A 26,764-nucleotide genomic window follows, 5' to 3' on the forward strand; every position below is an offset into this window, starting at 1 on the left:
TCCTCTGTGGTGGTCTCAGTATATAGTGCATGCAAGTGTTCAATTCCCATGCTATCAAATTGTACATCCTGTTTGTGTAAATTTATTGGTCATTCATCTCTTTTGCACATTCGTGTATATTTTTGTGTGCAATTTTGTGTGTCTGTGATCAGATGTTGAAGCTGTAATACACAATTTACCTCCTGCACACAGCACAGAGCAGTGAGACCAGGATGTATAATGCCAGGCGTAACCGCTCAGTAGATCTCTGTTGACGGGTGGGTTAAAACGGTAATGAATGCCGGGATTCTCCTCACGGACCAAGACCTCCAATATACCACAAACAACAGAGAATTAAACTCAATGTTAAATGTTGAGCAACAGTTTAAAAACAGAACTGTATATTATCCCACTAAGATTTACAATTTCATGCTATTTACTATTTCAAGGCATTTAAAGGTGAAGAGCGCAAAAATAATGGCTGTTCACTTCCCCCTTGAAACCAAATACACAGCAGCTTACGAAATTCTGCAAGATCTGTAGCACAAATAAAGGCAGTGCACAAATATACAGACCACCCAGCACCATGGAGCTACAGTAACGTTACCATAACAATCAGGGTCATGTTTGTGGGCCCAAGTGCTTCCAGGGTCTCCGGTTCATTGGTGGGACGGCGGTAGTAGAAGGTGGTCCCTGCGATGTCAAAGCGGCGTGGCGTGTCGATGGTCAGCTTGCCGTTGATAAAGTACTGATCCCCTTTGCTCTTCAACACTGCAGTGGGCACAGAAAGGGTTAATGCTACTTTTCGACAACATTAGGACAAGAAAACATTGAAAAAGGATTTTACAAATGCCTGCTGAAAAGACTGTTGCCACAATTCCTACAATTATGCAACCTCAATTGAGACTAAAAATGTGGATGCAAGTCACTAATACATTTTGAGCGGATATTTTTTGCAGTGCAAAGCCTCATTTTTGAGGCAACACCATGAAAAATCGTCTCACCCAAGTAATTGAGAGAAATGTTGAGCTCCTGGATGTGTATAAACACAGATCCTTTGGGAATTCTGACCACTTCTTCATAACCTACGAGAGAGTACACACACACATTTATTCATAACAGCAGAACCATGCACTTTGTGGATGAGTGTGACTTGATCTGAAATTCCGACTGAATTCTTGGGCAACGTCTCTACATTATGCTGCCCAACACATATTGTGCTTAAAGCCAGATTCCACCGCAGGCCTACAAACAACTCCAGAATCTGATCAGAAGGTAAAATAGAAAGAGCTAAACTTATTTCAATTCAGTCATATCACTGAGAGAGGCTCTGCTGTTAACTGAGACCATGTGGTGAAGACATTGACCGTAAATCCCATAGTGACCCCCTGCCTTTTGCATTTATGCTGAATGCTGGAGTACTTAACACACATACATAGAAAGGGAGAGAGATTTTGTGTTTAAAAAATAAATTTTCCTACACATGGCAATGAAAAATAATAAGATTACTGACCTTAAAACTGTATTTGTTATTTATAAACTATAATAATTGATATCTATAACTATTTAAATATTTGATATTATGTTTTCCTTTCGATATTTGTGTAGAGCTTGTTACTGTGCATTGAACTTGCTGACTCCATACTTCCACTGACCATTTTATTTACTCACCCAAGTAAATTTCCACTCGTTTTTGACACTTAACTGCTCATTTTAAATCCCGAAAATATTCTTGAGCACATTTAAAAAATACATGAGTGTTGTTACTTTAAGTTGTTTAGCTTGCATTTATGCCTTTATAAACCTTGAACTCACAAACAAGGATAAAGCCAAGAATAACCGTCGTCTCTGCTTCGGCTAGCCACTGCGGTCAATGTTCACCGCTGCCGGCCCAGGGAGTGGCCCACAAGGGCTTCCTGAATCTGAGAATAACCCTTAACCCAGCACAGATCCAGCAGACTGCACCGCACCCACAGAAAACCTGCGGCCCGTATGTAAACACTGCTGTCTCCCGAAAATCCTTTGAACAATTCAGTGTCATGTCATGACCCTTTAATAGCAGTCCTGTATATTCAATCAGTCAAAGTGGGTGACTGGAAACCTCGAATAAATGAATACACCTGAGACTGGTGTAACTGGAAACAATGGCCACAGTACATTAAAATGATTTTGTGACTATTTTTCCATTAAAATCTTAATTACATCAGATGTTAAAACTAGCAAAGTACTACATTACAGACAAATACGCACACATACTTTATACCTGCAATGTATTTCTATTACCCTTAAAACCTTCATATCAGCTAACAAATTTAAAGGAATAGTTTTTAGGGTGAACTTTTCCTTTAATAATGGGTTGTCTGTATGTTTAACATGAAAATGGAGGATTTCATGGCCAATATTCTGTGTTCCAGGATTTACAGGTTTCAAGAGAGTCCTTGCATGTGAGCAGGTAATTATAAAACACCGTTGAGAACCGCTGGGGTCCCTGAGCACCCCTCAACAGCAAGGAAACTCTCCAACATATGCTGTATCTGAACTGTAGCGTTATTTTTTACTACACAAGTCATAATACACATTGTTCTGAAACAGCCTCTCAAAGCTAAGTCTTTGTCATCTACACACGTCTTGAGGTGCAAGGTTCATCACAACTCCTAAAGCATTTAAATAGGTAGTTCACACAAAAATAAAAATGATGTCATCAATGATTCACCCACATTTCATTCAAAACCTATAAATGACTTTTTCTTCTGTGGAACACAAATAAGATATCTTGAGAAATGTCTCCGTTGTTTTGTGTGCATACAGTGATAGTCAATGGCACCAGTGTTTTTTGGTCGAAGGGATAGTTCACCCAAAAATGAACATTCTGTCAATATTTAAGTTTCAAACCTGTATACATTTCTTTGTTCTGCTAAACACAAAGGAAGATAATTGGAAGAATGTCGGTAACCAAACAGATCTCATCCGCCATTGACCACCATAGAATTTGTTTTACCTTCTACGACATTCTTCCAAATATCTTCCGTTGTGTTCAGTAGAACAAAGAAATGTATACAGGCTTGGAACAACCTGAGGATTAGTTAACAATGGCAAATTATCCTTTTTGGGTGAACTATCCCTTCAACAACGTTCTTCAAAATATATTTTGTGTTTTGCAGAAGAAAGTAAGTCAGGTTTGGAATGACGTGAGTAAATTTGCATTTTTGGGTGAAAACTTCTAACTTTTTTCATCGAATGACATAATTCTCTGATTGTGTATTTAAAGGCTTTCTTATGTTCTATAGAAGCTTTGACTAGAGAACATGAAAGCTGACTAATCAAGGATATTAAAGGTCTGTGTACCGCACTAAAGAGATGCATTCATCTCTCTTATGTTCTGGACACTCAAAGAAGCATCAATTAGCCTTCTGGGTTAGAGCCAACACTTAAAATACTTCCCCAGACACCAAGGGAACCGGCCAAGGCTGTTCCCAGTACCTCAAAGCGTGTCACACAAACATTTATGAGATCTAGCGGGGAGCGACACAATTCCGGCACTAGGGCTTGTGTTACTTCAGTTAACAAGAGCAAAGTCGACAGACTAAATTATATTCTTCTTGTGAGTAAAACTGAGTTGAGTCTGCAGTTGGCAATGTTTATTTGCATGTGCTTTCAGATCAGGTCATGGTGCAGCTTGAAATTTTCAGCCATCAATGAAGGAATTGTGTTTGAACCTGTACACACAGTCAAAGCTGATGGGAACAGTATTTTAGCACCCAAGCGTATTGTATTTTAACTCCAGCTGTGAATCCACAGCTATAGAAACTGTACTTCTGTCAAGAGGGGAGCTGAAACCCCTAGGAGGGCCTGTATTTGAACACCTAAAATGTTCTTTCATGAGCCTGTTGAAATAAAACAGAACCGTCTTTGGAAACGTAGTGATCATTTCCAACATGTTTGTTTTGCACACATTGATACAAATCCTTCAAGTCCAAAACAAAGTGCACACCCTCAGTACCTCCTTCTGACAAGGAGTCATTGAACACCCCCTCGATGACCTCACAGCTGCTCCCGTCTCCTCCACAAACGCGACATCGATCTTCCCGAACATCCGAGCCAAGGATCCGGTCACAGCCCACGTGCTGCAAAATAGGTAAATAGAGGGGTCGGAGGTCAATCAATGAACAAGAAAAAAAGAGCAGATATTTCATTGTTCAAAGAACTGCAAATATACCGACACAAAACCACTGTGCAAAGGACACCTTTTTTTTCGAGGGATATTTACAAGCAGTACGTTTCAGCCATCATTTTTGATGAATAGTGTCACTTAAATATTAGGAGTGAAAAGGCATTTTGAAAAACTGAATGAAATGATGTATTTTTCTTGTTAAAACCCAAATGACTTTCTTCAGTGTTATACAAAAGAGGTTAGGAAGAATTTAAGCAGCTGACAGACTCAAGTCTCCATCTCCAAAGGACAAATGCAATGAAAGTAAATGGCGACAAAGACTGCCCAACGTCTTGCAATTCAGTGTTTAACGTCACGAGGGTAAGTAAATGATAACAAAGTCAATTATAACTAAATGATGATTGTAATCTTTGGTGAACAAACATTTTTGGTGCAAAAAAACCCAGGCAACACAAAACGTACTCCCTTGAAACTACGAGACCTTCCAAATCCAGAGCTGTGCAACTTCACAGAAAAGTCCCACTAAAGCCCCAAAGAGTTTTGTTGACCTGGCCTAGATTCCATAACCTGCACATGTTTGACCTATTTTCTCCCAAAAACAGTGCAAGTCAGTGGCCATTTGGTTTGGATGCTAAACCACAAACACGACTTAGATGTTTGCCCCTGCTGATCTTTGGTTTACATATACACCATAAAAAGATAAATAGGGAGTAAGAAAGAAAAGCAAAAGTAGAAACGGAGAGAAGGAAAGAAATAAAGAAAGAGTAAGAGTGGAAGGCAAGGAGGGAGGGAAGGCGAAGCACCGTGATCATGTTCAGCTGCCTGTACTGCCGACAGATGGATTTGGAGGGTCATCGAGTTCTCGCGGCATTCAGAGCAGAGCAGAACTCTGGGCTGAACTGTTGATAAACAGAACCTTCGGTCTGGACGAGAGTACAGGGATAAAGCAGTCCAACTCGGTCCAAGAGAGCACACGCAGAACATCAGGGGATAGGAAAGTTAACTCTCTAGCGTATGAGATCAATTATATGTGTTTGACGCTGTTAACATATTCATTCCATTTGACATTCATTCAGCTCTGTGTATATTTTAGAAACGTGCGTTTCAATCACAAAAGCAGAAATATAACTTATTAAACGGTTTCTATCTTTTACTCAGGCAGACGGTTCCAATCCATCTGAAGAAACGTTCGGTTCATAAATGCACGCACGTGACTCACCTTACACTCTCCATTAACACACACGTCCAGAGAGTCGTCTCTGCAGGGCGTACCGTCCACCACAGCTGGAGCGCGCTCAGTGTAGAAGTTATAGCCCTCTGCCAGGCAGTTCAGCGAGCATGACTTCACCCCACCTGCGGCCAAACGTGCAAAACATCACACCACAACAAACACGTGCCGTTTAGTTAGAAACATGAGGTGAAAACGGAGAACAAGAGCTGGCCTGGAAGACACTAACAGAGATGAAAGTAAAAAAGTCACAGAATGAAGCGCAACATGTTGTTTCTGCAGGAAATGCAACGGAATCACGATGGAGAGCTTTTTTAAATAGTTTAACAGGCAGTGGGATTAAACAGAGAACAAATGGAAAATGTAAAAGAAAAGCATCAACAATGTTTCTACTATGGTTTGACAAGATAGAAAAGTCAGACATTTCTCTCCAATTCTTCGAAAAGTTGCAGTCCTTACGAAACTTCATATCTCTATATTTCGTGATTTTTTTTCTTCCATATATCATTTTTATTAATCACCCTTTATTTCACTCAGTTTTACAAATATCCAACCAATGATATAAAAAAGTGCTTGTCAACTTGATTTAAGAATTTAAAAAGTGCAGTGATACATTTTCTGAAAAAAAGAGAATCTGAACCTAAAAGGTTTTGGAAAGACAGAGAGATTACGCATTCTTCTTGTTGTTGTTTCATAATACTGGTCATACTGCATCTCATTCTGTTAAAAACATCTGAGACAAAGTTGATTCATAACTTCATAAGCGTAATACTTCTGCAAATACCTTTAATGTGGGTCAAGGATGTAAAAGGGTTTAAGCATAAAAAGTGTAATACTGCTTTAAATTGATGATAATTGAATTGCATTTTTTTGCATGAACAAAAGTAAATATCATAAATTGTTCCCTTAAAATGTCATCCAGTTCAATAATCTTGTCAGTCATATTTACAACAAAAATCAATTTATGACTATTTAAAAAAACTGTAATTACGTTCACCCCAAATGCTAATTAGTAGTCATTTGAAAAAAATTATAATGTGCAACCATCCTAGGTTTTGCCCATTCATCAATATGTATTTTTTACTCATTTAAAGCACAATAAAATGTAATATGGTCCCTTATTCTTATATTTTAATATGTCCAAGTCAGAATAAGCATGTTGTTTGAACTTTTACATAAATATTGTGTTACACTGAATGACAATGTAACATTATTTCAAACTTAGTTAAAACCATAAAGTAGACATTTTACTTACATTTAATGTGCTTTTATGGACATAAAACCACTTTGTAAATTTTAACGACTTTGACCCATATACATTTATAGTTTAAATGCTACAAAGATCTTGCATAAGACACAGATATGAATTGTTTTTCAATTTGACACACACGCAGAGAAATCCTGCTGTTCTAATACTCATTATTTGTGTTGACCTGGCACTTCCTGTGTTATAACTAATTAACTTACAACAAACTCTCTCCTTTGTTTAATGCACCCCTTACAATGGGGAGATGTGAATAACGTATTACACGCAGCCAAACTGAGCTTTATAACTATACTAACTCTATGGGACAGCAGCCAACACTCCGTTGAGTCCCATGGCTGCATGTGGTATTTTAATGAGCTTGTGGGGTTTATGTAAGTTTATTCTTCCACTGCTGATACATCCACGGGTAGCACAAGGATGGGGGGCCCGGGAGTGATGGGGGAAGCACATTTCAGTTGGCTTGCTTATGGATATCAAGCAGCTGAATCTGATTAAAATCTACACACACAAACACACATCTGCTTCATTCCCCTTGTCTCTTCTGTCACGGCCCTACAAATTTAAGAAACAGAAAATAAAGCATGTTGGAGGGGAAAAGTCGTTCTCAGCGCATTCCCTGAGAGACGAAGAGAACGTGCGAAGAAAAGTCATGGGATGGAGGAGGAAGAGGGGAAATCGAACACATGACCTTCACATGCTCTACCATCTAAAGGAACTGTACAGTCTTATAATCCATACTGTGAAATATGAGGCCAGTTTTCCAAGACACAGACTGACGCCACATCATTTTTAGCCTTCTCTTGGTCATGTGGTAGAGAACAAGGAGTTAAAAGAATCTAATCCAATACTGGTACGAGTAAGTTAATTTGTCTGGGACCCCCTACAGCAAGGCCCCTCTATGGGCCTCCTTTAATATTATGCTTGAAAGGCCATTAGGTCTGAACCTGTTCCCCTTTTTGTTTTGCAGTGATGATGCTCCAACCCAAAACATTTACCAAAGTCTACATGCAAAACAATAACGCTTCCACAACATTTATAAACCTAAGGAGGGCAGTTTTTGAGCTGCCAATGAAAGGTTGCAGGTTCCTTCGATGCCAATTTTCTGTTGGTGTTGGACTAATCTGATAAGGTCCATGGTGCTTGTGAAAACATGAAAGCTATCTTACGATGGAAAACTACAGGTCCCATGAGGCTTTGCTCTGGCAGGACAGAGGTATATTTTTTAAGTAGGTGGCTAGGGATTCACTGGAGTGTATGGGGTTCATGAGAGTTTGAGTATGAGTTTTTTTCAATAGACAGGCTTTAAAAGTGGAGGAAAGTGTCTACTTTGTTAAATGCTGTATATTGTTATACTTACTTTTACTACGAAAATGAATTATAGGTTAAAAAAAAAATGTGTCCTACGGGTACATACATGACTATGTATTCAGAGGTGTATAAAGAGTTTACATAATGAAGTGTTATGTTTTTATTACCTTAGAATAAACTATTTCTTTCCACATACACCGCAGGTCCGCTTACATAGAATTCAACATGTTGTTTTTTAGAGTTAACCTTGCATTAAACACAGTATCCCACAATGCAATGCGTGTGCTGTGCATGTTGGACACCATTTAAGATATTATTAACGAATTAACTCGTCGTGATATCAGATTTTCATTATACGGTTATTGTTGCCAAAGATTTCAGTTTAACAATATTATCGTGATACCTATTGATTAAAAATGAAATGAAAATAAAAAAGTAATGCAATCCGTCATCTTTAAGTTCTTTTGTGTTCTCTTTCTTTTGACCAATTAATCACACTTTAAATATGAATGCAGTGAGGCAAAGAGAGAGAGTTTAAACATTTCAAATGGGTGGTAAATAACTAAAAAGTATTATCATTGGTGTGGTACTAACACGATATCAATATTATGGTTTTTAATATCACGGTTATTGTCAATACCAGTATATTGTGGCACCTATACTCTTCATAAAAACATGGCGCAAGATTTTTTGGGATGGTAAGAAGTAATGCAGGCCCACACAGAAAGACAATATGAAGCAGGCAACACAAAATGCAATAAGATAATGAGGTACACACATAAAGAGGAGATGCTGGTCTAGGGTCTATCTGCTATCCAAACTTATGACAGACTCAGATATTTAACAGCCGTAAGGGATTTCCATTGTAAAATCAGCTGTCTTGATGAAAGCAGCACTTGTGGCTAGTCTGCAGTGGGTTTATCTCTTTAAGTCATTATGTTATTTAGGGGACAGATTAAAGGCAGTTACGTCCCTGACGGCCGGCTTTGAACTCATAAAGAGAGTTGGCAGCCCAGAGCCCAGCATATGGATGCCAGACCATCGCCTGCATTCTCTTTCTCTATCATTATCTATATCTCCGGAGCATGGTGGTCCATGTTAGATATCTAAATCACTCCCAAGAGCCCAAAATTCACTAAACATTTGTAAATGTATGACAGAGGGAAAGGATACTGAGAGATTAAGAGTTCAATTTAGTACCTGGACAGTAGCGCTATACAGTATGTTCTATAAAGGACTATCTATTTACTTTTCACGTTCTTAGTATTTTATATAGCTTGATGGATGTGGTCACTATGGAAATGTGCAGAAGATTCTAATATAATTCTCCTTTATTGATCCATGTGATTCCAAAACAACACAACATCACGTCTAAAAACAAATACTAATTTACATAATTCCTTCACTTACCCCCTCGGTATGGTTTCCATGTGTAATATTTTCCCCGAAAAGGAACGCTGTCAAAATCGGAGCACTGAATCTCTCGAAAGTCCTGGGATCCGGCCGAGCACTCCTAACCCATAAACAAACACATAATTCAGTCTGTCTAACAATCTGTTGGAGCATAACTTCTTCAGTCATTATCTTCCTTCAGAGAAAACCACCAGACTGCAGGTCAAATTTAAATACACTCAAAAAAAATAGTGCTATATAGCACTTAAAGTGGTTCTTGGACCGCAATCATTGGGCAACCACTTTAAGTGTTATACAGAACCAGATTTTAATGCTTCAATGGTACTTCAGAGGTTCTTTGGGATGAGGTGCTATATAGAACTGTTGAAGAACCATTTATGGGTTCTTTATACGGAAACGGTGCTATATGGCACCTCAGTAGAACCTCTGAAGAACCACTGAAGCACCAAGATATGGTGCTTTATAGCACTAAAAGTGGTTCCCCTAACCACTTTTTAGATTAGAGTTTGTGGAGCAGAATCTAAAAACAAACATTTGCTACTTACAACTTGCGGGTGCTAGATGATAATATACTCTGTGAGCATCTGCACTAAAATTGTCTTCTATAACAAACAATTAAAATGTGCCTTTGAAACTTACATCAATGTTGCAGGATCTGAAACGCTTCCTCTCTCCCAGACAATACTTTCCCCCAACCGTTGGCCTGCATAAGCATGAAAACCATCTGAATGCAACTCAAAATTACACAATCACTTCTGCTTAAATTCATTTCAGCCAGACATCTTCTGTCTGCCTGTCTATCTTTTAGTTTTTCCGATTTTCTCTGGCATGTCTTCAGATTAGGTTCATAGAGTTCAATTAGGGCTGAAAGTAAGAACATCATGAATGATTAAATCAATTACACAAAGGCGGTTGCTAAAAGAGATTCATACCGGAGGCTATAACGGCATAAAAAGCGCTATTTGCTATGGAAAAACAGAAGACTGTTTCAATCAATGTCATTTAGTCCTGATTGGGTGAACTCTCAAATGGGCGGGATTTGCAAGAATTTGCCAGTGAATAGAACAATGATATTCAAAACGGACAATTTATAACATTAAAAACAAAACCAAACATGGATTGTCCAAAGATTTACTAGCGATGCAGGATATTATCGGCACTAAGATATTATCGGCTAATATTGGCTTATAAATAAAATATTGGTATCGACCAAATATAAAAATACACCAATATGTTGTAAAATTGCTAAAATGACTTGAATTTTTCTGGGCAAAATTAAATATCATCCATAAAGTTTACCATATGTTAATCTTGTCCAATGTCAATATCTATTTGCATTAATTGTAAAAAAAATATTTTTGACTTATTACATTGCACTGACAAGAGATTATTACACACAGATATTTACACACAGATATTGGGCTTGTTCAACACCAATTGAAAAACCAATTGCCATGTGACATCACCGATTCCAGAGAAGACGACTTTGTATGCTTTCAAGCTCTCACGGTTCTGTGATGTCACACACCGATTGGTCTGCACTGCATGAAGTAGAACTAGGCTAACAAAGGCTAACAACCCAATCAGATTCTATCAAACACAAGACCTTGACCCACCTAGGGCTGTCACAATGGCGAATGGAGGATGAGACTCCGCCCCCGCAGGTGCGACTACACTCCTCCCATGGAGACCAGTGGCCCCACCCGCCATCCACACCTTCAGGACGAGTTCCATATGGCACACATACTCTCTTATAGCACCACTAAAGAAATAGAAATGTTGACAACGGGTCAACACAATTTTTTTTTTGCGAAACTTCATATAAAATTCAATTTTGAGAGTTGCAGACTTCATTATCAAGCAAAATAAATGTTATCTGCTTATCAAGCCAAAAAAAGCTTTATCTTTCAGACTGCCAGACTGCTATTTCCTGAGCCTGGATATAGCAGTGTTCTAGCATTTCTGGCCTGCTCCCAGGATTCTCAGCGCTTACCCCTTTTTCAATAGTGCTGGTCTGACAGATGGTGCCCTCGGCTGCTGGAATGCTACTGGTGATGCAGCGATTCCCTTTACTCATGCACCACAGCTCACTGCACACTTCCTGAACACAAACACACACACACACACTAAAGAAATCGACTCCTGGCAATGGAACATAAACAGACTTTAAATAAACACTGAAGCTGTGAAAGTGAAACAAGTCTTTGACGCTTAATAAAACGTGCCAATCAACTTTCTCAACCTAAATATGCTTTTGCTTTAACGTACTGAAAGAGAATATAGAGGTTGCAATGGTGTTTTATCAACACATTTTAGCATTAGGCAGTCAGAATTAACGCCAATAATTATTTATTGAGTAATAATATCATGGTTTTTGTCTAAAATCAAAACGTTTTTTGCTTAAAAACAGGGCATTACCATACCATTTTGATACCATAGGACTTTTACAAACACAATTAATGTTTCTTAAGCCCAAATTCTAATTATAAGATGTTCTCAGGCTTTTGTCTGTCAGTCTTACTGAAAGAACACACTTCTCTTAGCCAACAACTTCCTGTTTTATTAGACTACATAGTTACAGTAAGAGCCAAACTAAAGTGTATTATCCTCCTCCAGATGTTCATTCTTCCTGCTCTGAAATCTTGCAGACAATACAGAAGGCTCAACTCTTTAAGAGCAGGTATGGTACACTTTACACACCGCCTGCTTTAAAAATCATCTGTGAGTCTTTTGAGGTGGAAAGGTCAAACACAGCTGGCAAAGCACAAAGTCACAATCCAGCGAAATGTAACATTTTTGACCATCTTGTGGTTTTGGACAAAAATGGCAGAACGCCAGCAGTCTGAAGTGTAAAGGGGGAGGAAAAAATGGAATGTTACAGTCAGCGAAAGGTAGAGTGACCATCTGGTGCACATTTAGAGAGAGGCAAAATGATTTACTATGGGAATATAAATGTAAGTTGGATAGGACCTCAGCCAGCAACAGATTTTTTCTATATAAAGACACGACCTGTAAAGCTAAATGACTTTTTTCTTCTGTAGAACACAAGAGAAGACATTTTGACGAACCAAACAATGGCGGTACCCATCGACTTGCATTGGATTTGTGTCCGTACAATAGAAGTAAATGGGCCGTTGTTTGGTTACCAACATTCTTCAAATATCTTCTTTTGTGTTCTGCAGAAGAAAATGACAGAGGGCGAGTAAATGATAAAAGAATCTTTATTTTTGGGTGAACTATATCTTGCAATGAATCTTGCAATATGATGGTTTTGTTCAAATTGGTGTTTCGTACAGTCGATATAAAATGTGCATGTACAGTATTACATAAACATGCTTTCTAATCCACAACCACGGTCTTGTATCTTCACAAAGATACATGGCATTATCATGGTGCCTTCTCCAAAAAACATTGTTATACGAGGTTATGTGCAGTTTTGTTATATGCATCAAAAATAGTAAAAGACACTTTAGGAAACAATGGTTGTCACTGAGTAAGGCAAGTACCCCGTATTTACACTGACGAGACTTCACTCCATACTGGAAGCGGCACTGCTCATCAGCGTCATAAACTTGGCCAGGTGCTGTGGTGGGGTACAAAAACTCCTGCTTGGCAGGCACATTGTTCAGGCAGGAACCCATTCCAGAGCTGACAAAAACATAATAGAGGTATGTCAGGATTTGTGAAAGCAAATTGATTAAATGTTAGGGCTACTAACACTAAGATTAAAAATTGATGGATCAGCTGATGGTTTCCCAAAAGCTTGAGTAGCCATCAAAACCTGCTTGACCACCTGTTTTTAGGGCACTGGCATATAACATGGATTAAATTACTGGCTGAACGACATTCTTTTAAACGGCAAAGGGGATAAATGATCATATCAAATAAAATACCCACAAAATGAATATATTTAAAATAACTTTAACATTTTAATAAAACAATAAAATGTGCATTTTTCTTTGACAGCAGCATCTGTGTTGTAAGTGACACTAGGCTGAATGAGCACATTTGCAAATCGTCAATTTGTAAAGAGATACTGTATCAGCTAAAAATGCCTAAATATCAATACATTTTATAAGTGAGTGCTCTAATACTGAACCTTTGTGACAACGAAATAAAGTTATAATCTATATATCACGCTCAATGCAGCTTTTACAGTGCATCCAAGTGGAAATATAGATGTCAGAACCGGGAAACAGACGCACTCGAGGAAGTTGGTGATGTAATCACGGCTGCAGGCAGACCAGACGAAGGGGTTGGTCTTCATTGTGATGTGGGCGGCCATGAGTTTTGCGGTCTCCTGACTGCGCACCCCACAAGCATTGCCAACACCATCATGATTCATTCCGAATCTGTGAAAAAGATGAATGATTTTATGGAATTGTGAGACGGCTCCAGTCTGGAAAAATAAAAAAACATGTAATAATTCTACTCTTCCTGATTTACTTTCCCTGCGCGGTATTACTGTACCACAGTGTTAATCCCACCAGTCAGACAGAGCTGAGTTTTGTAAATAAAGCACAGATCTAAATAAGCATTTAATTTATGAGAAAAGCTAAGGGATAGTTAGCCAAAAAAAGAAAAATCTTTTATCATTTACTCACCCTCATGTCTTTCCAAACCTGTATGACTTTATTCAAAATAATAATATTGGCAACCAAACATCACTGGACCCTATTGTCTGCCACTGTGTGTGGACACAAAACCACTGAGACATTTCTCAAAATATCCTTATTTCTGTTGTGCTGAAAAAAGTCACATACGGGTTTTGAACAAGTTAAGAATGAATAAATAATGACAGATTTTTTATTTTGGGGTAAACTAATCTCAGCTGGATTGTGGGTGGTTAATGAACAGTGTGCAGGTTTTTGTGCGTTAGTAACTGTATGTGAACTGTTTAGTGATTTCACCCCTCTGTAATGTTGCAGTATGTGCGCACACACAAACTCATCAGTATCTCACACAAACATATGCCCCCTTGTCTAGACACTAGACAGCCCCAGTGGGCAGCGTCAGATGGTCGTCGGTTCAAAGGTACCTGTACAAACCATTAAAACCAGACCACTAATGACTTCACCACCTATGAAAACAGTTTGGAGACCTGAGAGCGTAGCTAAAGCAACAGAATGGTCGGTGACCCAGCACAAACAGAGCTGAGATCTCCCAATGATAGCACAATACACTTTTCCACTAACAAAACATCAAAATTGCCTTTCATGGAAATATTTAGGAAGTTTGAGGAATGATACGTGCGCTATATCGGCCAGGCATATGCATGAATGAAATGCACAAAGTGAGTGAAATGGTGGACCACCAAGTAAAACAACACTTCAATTTCTCGGAGTGCAAGAAACCACCAAAGAAATGCCTAGTGCCTGGAGTCATTCGGGTCTGTCGTCACTTGCTCCACTTAGATGATAAAAATATCTTGCAAGAAAGAGAGAAAATATTAGTGTAGTTGTAGGTGATGAGCATTATTCGTATGTAAAGGCTGGCAATGGGGCGCCGGGTTAAATTCTGAAGGTAACCCAAAGCTGGATTTAATGGACTGCACAGGGTAGAGATCAAATGTCAAATGTGTGAGTTCAAAAGTGTTGACTGAAGACATAAGCAGGTGGCACTGACATTTCAGGGCGCTTTTTGAGCATATGTAAACACGGATGAAGCCCTTTTATTCATTAGAATGTACTGTGTAAATATAGACGTCTGCTTGATTTAACTGTAGTGAAATGTTTAAGGGTCTTAACCCAACGCAAAAAGCATCAATCACCAAATTGCAGGAAAAAAGACGAGCATGAACAGAGAAACAAAACAGAGAATGAGGAAAGACACTCACGTGTGTCCAATTTCATGTGCAATGGTGAAAGCAGTGGCCAGACCAATGTCTTCGTTGATGCTGCAACTTCTCTCCGGTTCACACATACCGCCAACAGGTGCCAGACCTTATGTGAACACACACAAACGCTATTGTGTTATAACATATGCTATAATTTACATATGCAGATTGACAGGCCAATGAATGGATGTCTTACCAAGAGTTCCACAAGGTTTGTTCTTGTATATGCAGATGTCATATCTGGAAAACAAACATAATGGAAATCTTTGAACAAGGATTTGTCAGTGTGAATGAACTGCTTCGACGGCACACACACACACACAAAGGCACGTGTTTGTTTACATACTAGAGAGCAACGAGACAGTTCTGCTGGATATTGTCCTGATATGACAGTGAAGACAATGAAAGGAAATGCACACATACCCTGCGATAAAAGCTTTCTATGAAAGACTCAACACTTCCCAGACTAACGTTATATCTCTCCCTCATTGTCACTTTCTTTCTAAAAGGTTTGATCATGGGTTTCCCAGGGCACACAAACTTATCCAATGTATAGCCTACTTTAATGCACTGTAAGTCACTTATAAAGCATCTAAATGTAACAGCAATGAAGCGGTGTAGATGAAAGCTGTAACATAAATCGCCAGTCCTTCCAAACACCATGTTAGTTATTGCAAAGATGTTGCCCTTTTCCTGTCACTTGTAAACACTATTTTAGACTGTGGCCCATTTCCTAGACATAGACCAATGGAGTCCCATTCATTTTTAGACAGCTGTTTGTGTGTTAGGTCTTATGGCGTTTAAAAGTAATAACATTAGTCTTCAACCATTTTTAGGCCAATGAACAGATGAATAGTAAACAGATGGAGCAGGGAACCCCTAGACATACAGTTGGTCACACAAACAGAAGAAGGATTGTAAATCCTGTTTGAAATGTTAAATACAAGACCATTCACACAGTTTGGTTACGCTCACATGCAGAAAGTAGAAGTTTGAGAACCACAAAGCATACTTTGAGTTCACAGTGTTAACAGAAGTCTAATATAAACCAACCTAGTAATGAGAACTGCTGTATCGTGGTGAGCGATTCCATTGTCGGGAATGGCATTGCCATGGCCGTTCCGGTGCAAGATGGATTTTTGCCACTTGCAGAAATTGTCTAAAGATTTCCCTGCGTGATGGGTTACCTCTAGTGTGGGCTGATAAGAACAGAAAAGATTGTATTGACATTCAGTACATTCAGATACTGCAGTGTGTATTATTTGACCAGCTGAGTACATACACATTTAATATAGATTGAGAATTGATTGATTACATTTCTATTTTTAAATAAAAAAATCAACTCAGCTTGATCAAATAAAGAAATTGTTCTGTGCGATACGAAAGAAGATATTTTGAGAAATGTCTTAGTGGTCCTCGCAATGAAAGTCAATGGGATCCAGTGTTTTTGGGTTACCAGCGTTCTTCAAAATATCTTCTTTTGTGTAACACAGAAGAAGGTCATACAGGTTTGAAATGACATGAGGGTGAATAAATGATTATTGAACTATTCCTTAAAGTGAAAGTGTTTTTCTGTACCACTGTGACTGCCGGGCATTCAGCACCCCGGTGACCACAGCACCATCACCCTTATAACTCAGGAATGCACACACTGGCACAGTTAAATCCCACAATCCAATACGTAAAATCCTAACTTTCCAGGTTTCCTCTGCTTCAGGAGGAGAATTGGGTGTTCTAATTTGGAAACGAACCACGTTCGGTTCCACGAAACCTCCGCGTGCCTGACTGCGGTTATCTCAACACAGCTAATGCTGCTCCTAATGACCGGTCTCCCATCATTTGTCAAATGACATTATGCGGAACAAATTACAGGGGGATTTATTTTTAGCTGTCTGCGATTTGGGATCATTAATGGCCCATTAAACGCACCGCAAACCTATTCTGATCCTTCCCCTGCCCTCCGTGTCGTCTGTAGGAGACCGTTTGAGGTCTTGACTCTGTCTGTGTGTTCCAGAGACCCCGCTGAGGAAGCCAACTCCCCCGTGTAGTGTCGTCATAGGTGGTGGCCCGGACACACATCGGCTGGTGGTGAGAACAGTGTCGGTACAGTGTACATTTACCACCTGCCCTAAGATTTGGTTTGCTTTATTTTTTATTTTTAAAAAATGTAGTATCCTGTACGTGGCAATACGAGAGGTTACAATCGACAATAAGAGCACTCATGGCCGACTTTCACCAGACTCACCCAGCAGAGCTAACAGTGCAAACTTGTGTGGACTGTCTCAACTGGCTCAGACTAGGATCGACACTTTAGCCTAGAAATTAATAAACAAGGAACTCTTTGACAGGTGAAATAAACCAGACCAAGGCTGTGTGCATGTGTACTACATAAAGAGTACCTGGTCTTCCATAAGTAAAATAAGTCTGGTCACAACGATGTTCACTGCGTTCCCCAGGCTAGAATCCTGGAACAGTTTGGCAACCTGACCTCCAGAGAAACAAGAAAAAACAGTCTTAAAAAACAAGCCAAATACCTGTTTTTAGACTTTTGTTATACTGCTGTTTACTGTTAAGATAGAAGTTTTACAGTCCGCTATAAAACAAGTGCTCACTGCTGCATTTGGCTGTAAGGTGAGGTAAACTGTTCATTAAACACATACCACAGGTGTGAAACAATTTGTAGCAACACCACAAATCGCCCATGGGGATTATAAATTGCACAAAGTAATGTGGATTCTTACTAAAGACACTTGCTCAGACAACTGGTTTTTATATAATCATTAGCTGGTGAGCCAACTCAAATGACCTGAAGGGGGTCAATCGTACTCCAAAGACAATTTTACATTGCACACTGAATTGTGATGAGCCAGCTGATGTCAACTGTTGACATCCATTCCCCAAACTGCCATAAAGATGTCATCACCCCGGGAAAGAAAAACAAGGAGGTTTGAAACTTACAATATTCATAACAGCCAGAATGTACTGCTCAATATCACGGCGGCCGTGATAGCTGACCATCATCTTGTCGGCAACCACCAGGGTTTCAACGTAGCGCTCTCGGCTGACCGAACGCTTCAGTGGTAACTGGCCTCGCCCCATCTGATTGGGTGACGGCTTTATTGGTCTTTGCCACCATCCATAGATCTTACCGGGCTTCTCATCTGTTCAGATGTTTTAAACATATAACCACAGTTATTGACAAAATGTCATAGTTTAGCAATTAACAATATGTTCAAACATCTTTGTTTATTGTTATCGTTTGACACTTCCAAACGGCTTCAAGCTTTTTATAGCAGAAATCCAAATCTTTTGACTCTTTGTCGCAAACCACGTTTGAAACATAGAACTGCATGTTAATTTTTAAGCAAGATACAGTATTTATTTTTAATACTCTCACCAATGATTCCACAGGACTGGTCCATGTTCTGGTACCTCAGAGATGACCGTTTGTACACCACATGAGGGCGTCCTTCGCTGCCGTCCTCATTGGTAAAGTTTTTAGCAGAAACCAGAGGTTCGATAAGGTATTCCTCGCCACCAGCCACAATCACTCCTTGCTATAAAACCCAAAAAAACATGGATTAGCGTTTCCCGTCGCCTCTAGATATACATGAAGGGCTCCACACCGAGGTACGCAAAGAGCTTTTGTTTGCATGTGAAAGAACTTAACAGTTGGGGGTTCTTGATCCCTGGCCTCCCTGGACGATCTGATTTTGCATGATGGACAGGTTACAAGATAATCGAATCTTGCTATCATTAGAGCAGCCACTTGACAATAATGAGCTCCCACTGAATCAAACACTGCGTGTAATAATCCTGGATGAAATAAGACCTTATGGCTAATGGCCAAAGAGTCTTAGCATGTTTCATTGTTTTCTCTTTTCATCTCTTACAGGCACACTTTTCAAAGCCCGCATAATCCTTTAATGTGCTCAGTGATGCTCTTGTGAACACACTGGGCATTCCCTGCTGAATTAAGTCATGCTACTCTGACCATCAGTAATTAACCTGGGAGCCTTTTACCGCCTTCATGAGCAAACTTAATCTTCCACTGTATTTCCTCGTGTTAGCGCAGACCTAATTGACCCAAATGGATGAAATATCAAGCATGCTGCCAAAACCATGAATCGAAGCAGTTGTATAAATGGTTTGAAGTATTAGCATCTTTGATGCGCGACAGTCAGATCACCCAATACAACAGGATTCAGGACCAAATGAGAATATTGAAAGGGTCAAGATAAATAAGTATGACTCTGTAATCTATTTACGCAGGTGCCTTACAACCACAGGCAAATAATGAGCGTGCCACCGCATGCTGCTTTAAACTTAATCCTTCATTAGGCTCCAAAACACCTGTTTTTGGAAGCAAGCTTTAAACCAGCTGAGACAGACAGACATCATACAGCTGCCCATTTCAGATCTCAATGAGTGCCGTAACAGCTTAGTCAAGTGTGGAAAGAAGGAGATTATGATGTATCATATGTCATTATCGCAACATTTGGGATTTCATTGGTTGAATATCTAAAAGTCTGTATAAATAAATGGAAATCCTTTGTGTATATGTTTGATGTGTGTTGTTGGTGTAGTCTTACAATGTATTCTTCACTGTCTGGACCTCACTACATCACACAGTTGATGTATCAACTGTCAGCTCAAGTCAGCTCTAAAAAATGTAATTTTACCACATCCATACTACATGTATATTTCCCTCATCTTAAATAAAAAACATGTTTGTAGACTGATATGAAGTCTGCACTCTATCATCGGGGCTGAGGATGGGTCAATATACTTGTAAAATACATCCTCTGAGAGACAACGACAATGGAACTCACAAGGCCGTTACAGTTGCTAAGAGCCACAGAACTCGAGTGAGGCTGGTGCTGCAGGTGACCCACGTAGTGGCAGTTGGGCAGGTATGGATGGCTCCAGGCCACATGGCCTTTTTTCCAGTATTCCACGCGGAACTCCCGTGAGAGCAGTCCTCCCTGTAGTGTGAGGTTGAGGAGGAGGTCAGCGCTCGGCGTTGACAGCTGATAGTAGATCTTCTGTGTATCTTCTGCGCTTCGCCGATGTCGGCCGTGTTCATGAGAGGTCTGGTCTTTTGACATCGGTTCCCCATCTGGTCCCACTCGCACTGGAATGGCAATCTCATATTGGCCCAAAGTGGACAGAAACTCAGCTGTGGAAACAGATAAAGGGTCATTGAGACGTAAGTAGGACGCAACGCTGTGGCAATATATAAAGTTGTAACCATAACCATAAGTTGCGATCGTTTTCACTTCCGTATTTTTACTCATTTTCGAGTGAAATTGAATTTGTAATGAGAAAAATAGTGGCAGGTGCCTTTGTCTTTCTCAGCGATTTGATTGGATGTAAAAAAACAGCCATTGCACTTTGAAATGGTACTGGCAGCAGAATGACAGATGAAGGGGAGGAGTTTACGGATGCTCCGCCCATGCATCTAACATATATCATTTAAGATGGATAGACAGCTCTCACTAAATCCTTGATGTTTCGAGTCAGAACTATGGGAGTGGCTTGTCGATTTTCACTATATCCTTGATGTTTCAAGTCTTACGAAACCTTTACCCTAACCATATAAACTACCTATTATGGTTAAACTTAAAAATAAAACACGGTTGCGTGATGACATCAGATTTAAAACACCAAGGTTTTAGTGAGAGCCATAGATAGACAAATAAAGATAAAATAAAGATTATGAGGACACACAATTTTATTAAAGAGAATGGCCCAAATTGATAAACTATTTACAATAAACGCTGCGATATTTCATGAGAAAAATAGGCATTGTCATTTTTTATTTCACTGGGACTTTAAAGCAGCAGTTACTTTTAAAGTCAGTTTTACAGACCTAAATGTTATTTTTCAATCACAGTATGATTTGATGTACGTATATACTAGGGACGCACAATAAATTATCGTCCATATCGGTATCGGACGATAAATGGTCATTTTAAGTGTTATCGTTATCGGCTGATAATAAAATTTAGGCCGATAAATTATAGCTGATACATTATGAATCATTTTCTCTGGTTAAATCACTACAGCTGCAAAACTCAGAGTTGTAACCCAGTACAATACTATCGTTCTGTCAGGATCAATCACTTACTTATAAGCAACACATTGTTAATGTAGGAACAGTATGTAGATATTTATGAATGTGTAAATTATAGAAACAAAATCATATTTTTTTAAAGCTGATTGCTGTCTGAATGCTTTCTGTCTTGACACATGATAGACATGTGTCTATTAAAAACTGGGTGGCTCTTGTTTATTAAATAAACAAACCAGAAAAGTTTAAACGTTAAATAATCTTCAATTAGTGTGAGGTAAGCTCGGAACATGATTTTCTGGGAAAAAGAGAACTAATGGTTACCTTGTTTTCTGCTTTGAATGTTTTCAATTAAAAGCATCTGTCCACTTTATGCCTTTTGTTTCATTCTCAGAAGATGTAATATTGATATTTAGATACTGTTTATCAGCCAATATATCGATTATCGGCTTCCAGTGTTAAATAATTATCGTTATCATCCAAAATTTACATATCGGTGCATTCCTAGTAAAAACTGTTTCTACGTACACACAAAACCAAAGTCGTAGATATGGATGTGCGATTAACGACTTAATGATATATGCAATTGATATATTATATCGGTGTTATTTACATTTATTTAAATTCTACTTTATTAGATATATCTCCTACCCCGTTGAATCACAGACATACTTTTTTGTGAAAGATAATAAAACACTGTATATTGGCCACTTTTTCAAAGCCAACATATCATTTTAACGGAAATATTCCCCCAAAATTAAAATGCGTTCTTCATTTGTGACCTTAGACCACAAAACCAGTTATATGGGTTAGGGTTAGACTTTTACATCATCTGAAAGCTGAATAAATAAGCTTTCACTATTCATTCACTTTACAGCAAACTGGCTGTCAGCAAATTACAAAATACATTTTTATTTTCGGATGAACAAATCCTTTAAGGACCCTTATTTTAAATGAAAGTAAACGAAGACAAATTGAGGCACATGTGCAAAGATCCAATAATTACTTACAAGGATTCTATTCAGTCGCATTCGTGTACTGTGACCGTGTCAATTGGGGAACAAGATAGTTCACAGTGAAACCATTGAAAAGACCACAGAGAAGAAAAGCTAGCTTGAAGCCCAAAGGCCAAGGGCTGCCTGTTGCTATGGAAATCCTGAAATTGTATACTTCCTGTCCCCGACACAGTGGGCCTGGAGATTAATTGTGAAAATTCAGTGTTGGAACGACTCCTCCCATGAGGCGGAGATCCCCGTATAGAGACAAACATCCTTCAGACCAAACTCTCTAATACGTTCAAATATTACGAAAAAGCATGCCAGGATCAGTGTCCCTAATGTGAAACAAGGATTGTTCCATTGTGTTGTTTACTTTATTCAGCCAGTTTAAACAGAGAGCAGGGCGACAGAAATGTCTCTTTCGTTTGGGTCTTGTGTGTGTGTGACCTTCATTTAACTTGTTTTACTACTTTCCATAACTTCTCATGATTTACAGGGCCATAATAAACAATTCACTGTAGGAATTCTGCTTTACAAAGCTGTAGAAATACACCGTCCGGCTTAGCGTGTGATTTATATTAAATGTGGCATTGTGTTCAATGTCAAAAGGAGAATAACAAACAATGTTAAAATACAGCCTGTTTTAATAAGACTTTCATAAAGGGGAGTTTGGTTCTATATCTGGTGTTATCTTTATTTTCCTAAAGCCATTTACTCAGACTGAGACTGTTTGATAAATGTAATTAATGAAAAAGCAGCTGCCTCTGAGCCCCACACATGTTTTCTTTGGATTTTCGAAACCTGTGCGGACTGAAGCCCACGAGCAGAGGAGCTCAACAGATGGAGGTTCATCGTTAAAATAATGAACAAGCTATCTCCTGGGCTTAAATATCACGCTACATTTAGTATTTACATCATAATTCTGAGTTTTAATCATTTGTTTCTGTGTATTGGATCACAATTTGCTTATTGCTAGTTGGTTGGTGTTAAGGGTGAAGGACATTTCCGTTTTCTAAATTATTTGATTGGATTAAAACAAGTATAGTGCATGATGAGTCATCAGTATTTTTGTTCCGTTTACCCGAAAGGCCGTATCTTTTAAATGTATCTATTTGCTTAATTCTAAAATCAAAAGGTTTGTTTTGTCAACTTTGAAGAATGCATAAGCATTAAGTCAAATAGTTAACATATGCCAGACATATGCCAAGTTCAGACATAATATTTTGTCTTTAATATAAAAAAATTGTAGCCTTAACCCAGAAATAAACTAAAAGCCACAAAATGTATATTTTCAACAGAAACCGTTTGTCCCATTGACTTATATAAACAAAACTAATGCAAGTCAATGGAGACCAATGGTGTTCAATTTCTTTAAATATCTTCTTTTGTGTTCTGCAAAAGAAAAAGTCATCAGGTCATCATTATTTTTTAGGGTGGACTCCTTTAAAGGGGATATGTCATTCTTATTATGTCCTCATAGTATAAATGTACCGTAAGTCACTTTAGGTCAAAAACATACACAAAATTAGCCGTTTTCTATATCTTAAATCCAGTAACAGGAGCCAGATTTTTATGTCAAAGCATGAAAGTGTATAACTCACACACCCACCCATCTGACCACCATCAACAGGCCCTATCTTAAGTAAACACAAGGCCCACAATTGATGGAAGGGTCCTCCCTGCGCTCACACCTACAGGGCGCCGTGGTCCTACAGAGCGTTTGATCTCCCTTTAATCTCAACAAGGAAAAGAGAAGTGGAGAACGCCTGGATTACTTCCTCATAAACCCCCTCTCGTTCCACAGATGTAGACCCATTAAAAGAATAAAGACCTCACTTTTGAATCAAATAAACCGACGGCAGGAGCCGCCCAGGGTTGGAGAGTTTATTTTAGAAGGTTAAGAACAATCTTTATGGGCTGGGGGTGGGGAAGGGGGTATGAACCCAAGCCACTTTTACTGTAGGGCTCCCGTGGAAACCCGTGGAGAGAACGAATGACAGAGAGATGTCTCTCTACCTTTCCCAGATGTGCAACAGCTGCATCAAGTCAGTGAGCGGGTCCAGACTTGCGGGGAAGGAAATTCTCCCTCATGCCAGGCTAAGACTTCTTTCTTGAACGGAGACTTTGTCACCACTAAAGCAAAGCCATCCATTTTCTGTCTGTGTAATTCTGTCTGAGAGACTAAAATATGCTTGTGGCGACCCCTCTGAATGCATTATACATTGGTTTAGTTTCCATTTACACGGTTATGTGATGTAACGCTGGATAGAAGACATCATTATGTTATTTAAGGATGGCAGGCCAAACAAACAGAAAAGTAAAGCAACTACAGCATGTGTACATATCTGTCTCCTCCATCTTTAAATAAACACGAACAAACGCAGACAGAAAGGCTGACACACTTGGTGAAGTCAAATTCACATGTTTATTTATGTTCCTATTATGTTATATGAATGAGGATTGTCTCTATTTCAATTTTTGATTTGGATATTTGAAATGACGTAATGGATTTGTGATGTGGGGAAACACATATTGATATTTAAACTCTTGTAATTAGGATAACGGGGTCACTAATTGTATGAAAAGAGACAGTAGTTAGTTTTCTTGAAGCTAAAAGGGATAAATTAAATATTAACTTGTGGATGTTTGACGGTTTAGTCTTGATCGCCATTTTAGAGAAAAAGCTGGATTAACTCTTACCGGCTCCAGATACGTTTTTTTGACAAGTTCTTTAAAAAATAAATATATTTATGGAAATACCCAAGACAGTCAGATCTCTGATTGGATCAATGGTTCTGGCTGGTTCTTGTAATGGCTGTGAGGTCACAGCATTGTGCATATGTTTCTGGTTGTCTAGACAGTTGTTTTTAATTTCAGACTCCGACTTGTGTGTTTCACAGGATCAGATGGATTTCATGATCTGTCATTAGCAAGTCAGTTGTGCAGTATAGACGGTTTCAAAGTAACAACATAATGAAATGTTACTGCGCATGCATGCTTTTGTGGCCCAACATTTACTTCTGGTACACAACTAGCAAAGAATAGAGTCCCTGCAAATTATTTCTGATAATATGCAAAAGAAATAACAAGTACATTTCATTAGCTAGCAAATTCAAAGTATGTCTAGTCAGTATTATTTTGGGTTACCAGTAGAAGAACCGTTACTTGGCAAAGTACATGTTACATGTACAAAGTTACATGACCCATTCAATAAATTGTTTATTTAAAAAGTAATATGCAATAAAATTCAACAAACTTTGATAATACAATAAAATATTCATATGAATTACTATTGATGTATATTAAATCAAGTATAACAGATCCGAAGTAAACTTCGGGCCAGACACGTACATCCAATGACACAGTCTATAAAGCTTCTCACATAACTTTCTGTGCAAGTATGAGATTTAGCTTTTTTGATAGGAGATTTTTTTTATAATGTATATGATTTTTTATTTTAGTAGTTATTTTAAATATACTTAAAAACAAAATAAAAATCCTTAGTTTTCACTGAACACAGATTGATTCTTCAGTGCTTCTCTAGATACCCAACAATCACTATACTGTCATGAAGTTTCTTTATTTGCACGAGAACTTCATCTCACATTAATAAAGCCGCATAGCAAACAGGAATCTCACCTTGAGACTGAGCAAACTCCTCATCACTCAAACTCTCTGCCACTCCACTGGCAACCATGGCAATGATGCCAACACAGGCTAAACTCCTCCACACCGTTTCCATGGTTACTACAGCAAGCTTCAGTGCGATGCCCGGCCCTCCGTCCCAACATGTCTTCTGCCCTCTGACGGCCCACACTCACCAGAGTGACGCACAGAATTCTGGGACCATGATTTCTTGCCTTTCGTTGCGGATCCTTTCGGTTTGCCTCTCAGAAGACCTCTACAGAACCAGGACTCATAAATTTGAAGAGCCACCCTATTGAAAAAAAAAGAAACATGAGAATTAGGGGTCTCTTGGCCAATCTGTTCCCCACGGAACGGTCACACATATCAGCTTGGGTGGATGTTGCTTGCCTCTTGTTGCACTTGAGACAATCAATCACTCCTTTCACATCCAATGAGGAGCAAAAACCCTCTTTCCGAATTAGGGGGCCCCTCTCGCTTTTGTCTAATCTGGAAGAACAAAAGAAGAGTGGAAAGCTTAGGGGGATGGTTCTATCCGAGGTCTAGGGTAGGCTGATTAAAGGCACCTATAAAAGAACATCCCCTCAATATAAAAAATGCCACAAGAGGGCCTTTTGTGGCACTGCTGTTATGAATAACAGAGAAAAGTGGAAAACATAGAATATGTTCTGAATGGAGGACTGACATGCTTAATGCATGTTTATGCAGGTAATAAGCACAATACCCTATTTATTTTTATTTATCAAAGTTAAAAAAATAATAATACTCACCCTCGAGTTGTTCCGAAACTGTAATTTGTTTGTTCTTATGAACACAGAATGTCTGTAATCAAACAGTTCTTGGGCA

At 38.9% G+C, this 26,764-nt stretch overlaps 1 protein-coding gene across 1 annotated transcript in view; it reads right to left on the minus strand.

Annotated features, from left to right (window-relative positions):
• The window catches only part of adamts10 (ADAM metallopeptidase with thrombospondin type 1 motif, 10), a 33,771-nt gene that overhangs the window by 3,593 nt on the left and 3,414 nt on the right, over positions 1–26,764 (minus strand). Inside the window, exons 2-20 of the mRNA XM_056772242.1 lie at positions 25,913–26,210; positions 20,035–20,381; positions 18,600–18,759; positions 18,161–18,363; positions 17,602–17,685; positions 16,256–16,401; positions 15,399–15,442; positions 15,203–15,308; positions 13,572–13,718; positions 12,873–13,014; positions 11,360–11,467; positions 10,983–11,128; positions 10,006–10,069; positions 9,364–9,466; positions 5,370–5,503; positions 3,980–4,103; positions 984–1,064; positions 587–750; positions 180–306 (exon numbers count right to left, since the gene is read on the minus strand). Of these exons, the coding sequence (XP_056628220.1) occupies positions 180–306; positions 587–750; positions 984–1,064; positions 3,980–4,103; positions 5,370–5,503; positions 9,364–9,466; positions 10,006–10,069; positions 10,983–11,128; positions 11,360–11,467; positions 12,873–13,014; positions 13,572–13,718; positions 15,203–15,308; positions 15,399–15,442; positions 16,256–16,401; positions 17,602–17,685; positions 18,161–18,363; positions 18,600–18,759; positions 20,035–20,381; positions 25,913–26,015 (2,533 nt within the window). The 5' untranslated portion in view covers positions 26,016–26,210. The remainder of the gene's footprint in view (positions 1–179; positions 307–586; positions 751–983; positions 1,065–3,979; positions 4,104–5,369; positions 5,504–9,363; positions 9,467–10,005; positions 10,070–10,982; positions 11,129–11,359; positions 11,468–12,872; positions 13,015–13,571; positions 13,719–15,202; positions 15,309–15,398; positions 15,443–16,255; positions 16,402–17,601; positions 17,686–18,160; positions 18,364–18,599; positions 18,760–20,034; positions 20,382–25,912; positions 26,211–26,764) is intronic.

Source organism: Triplophysa dalaica, chromosome 18 (assembly GCF_015846415.1).
Source record: "Triplophysa dalaica isolate WHDGS20190420 chromosome 18, ASM1584641v1, whole genome shotgun sequence".
NCBI lineage: Eukaryota > Metazoa > Chordata > Actinopteri > Cypriniformes > Nemacheilidae > Triplophysa > Triplophysa dalaica.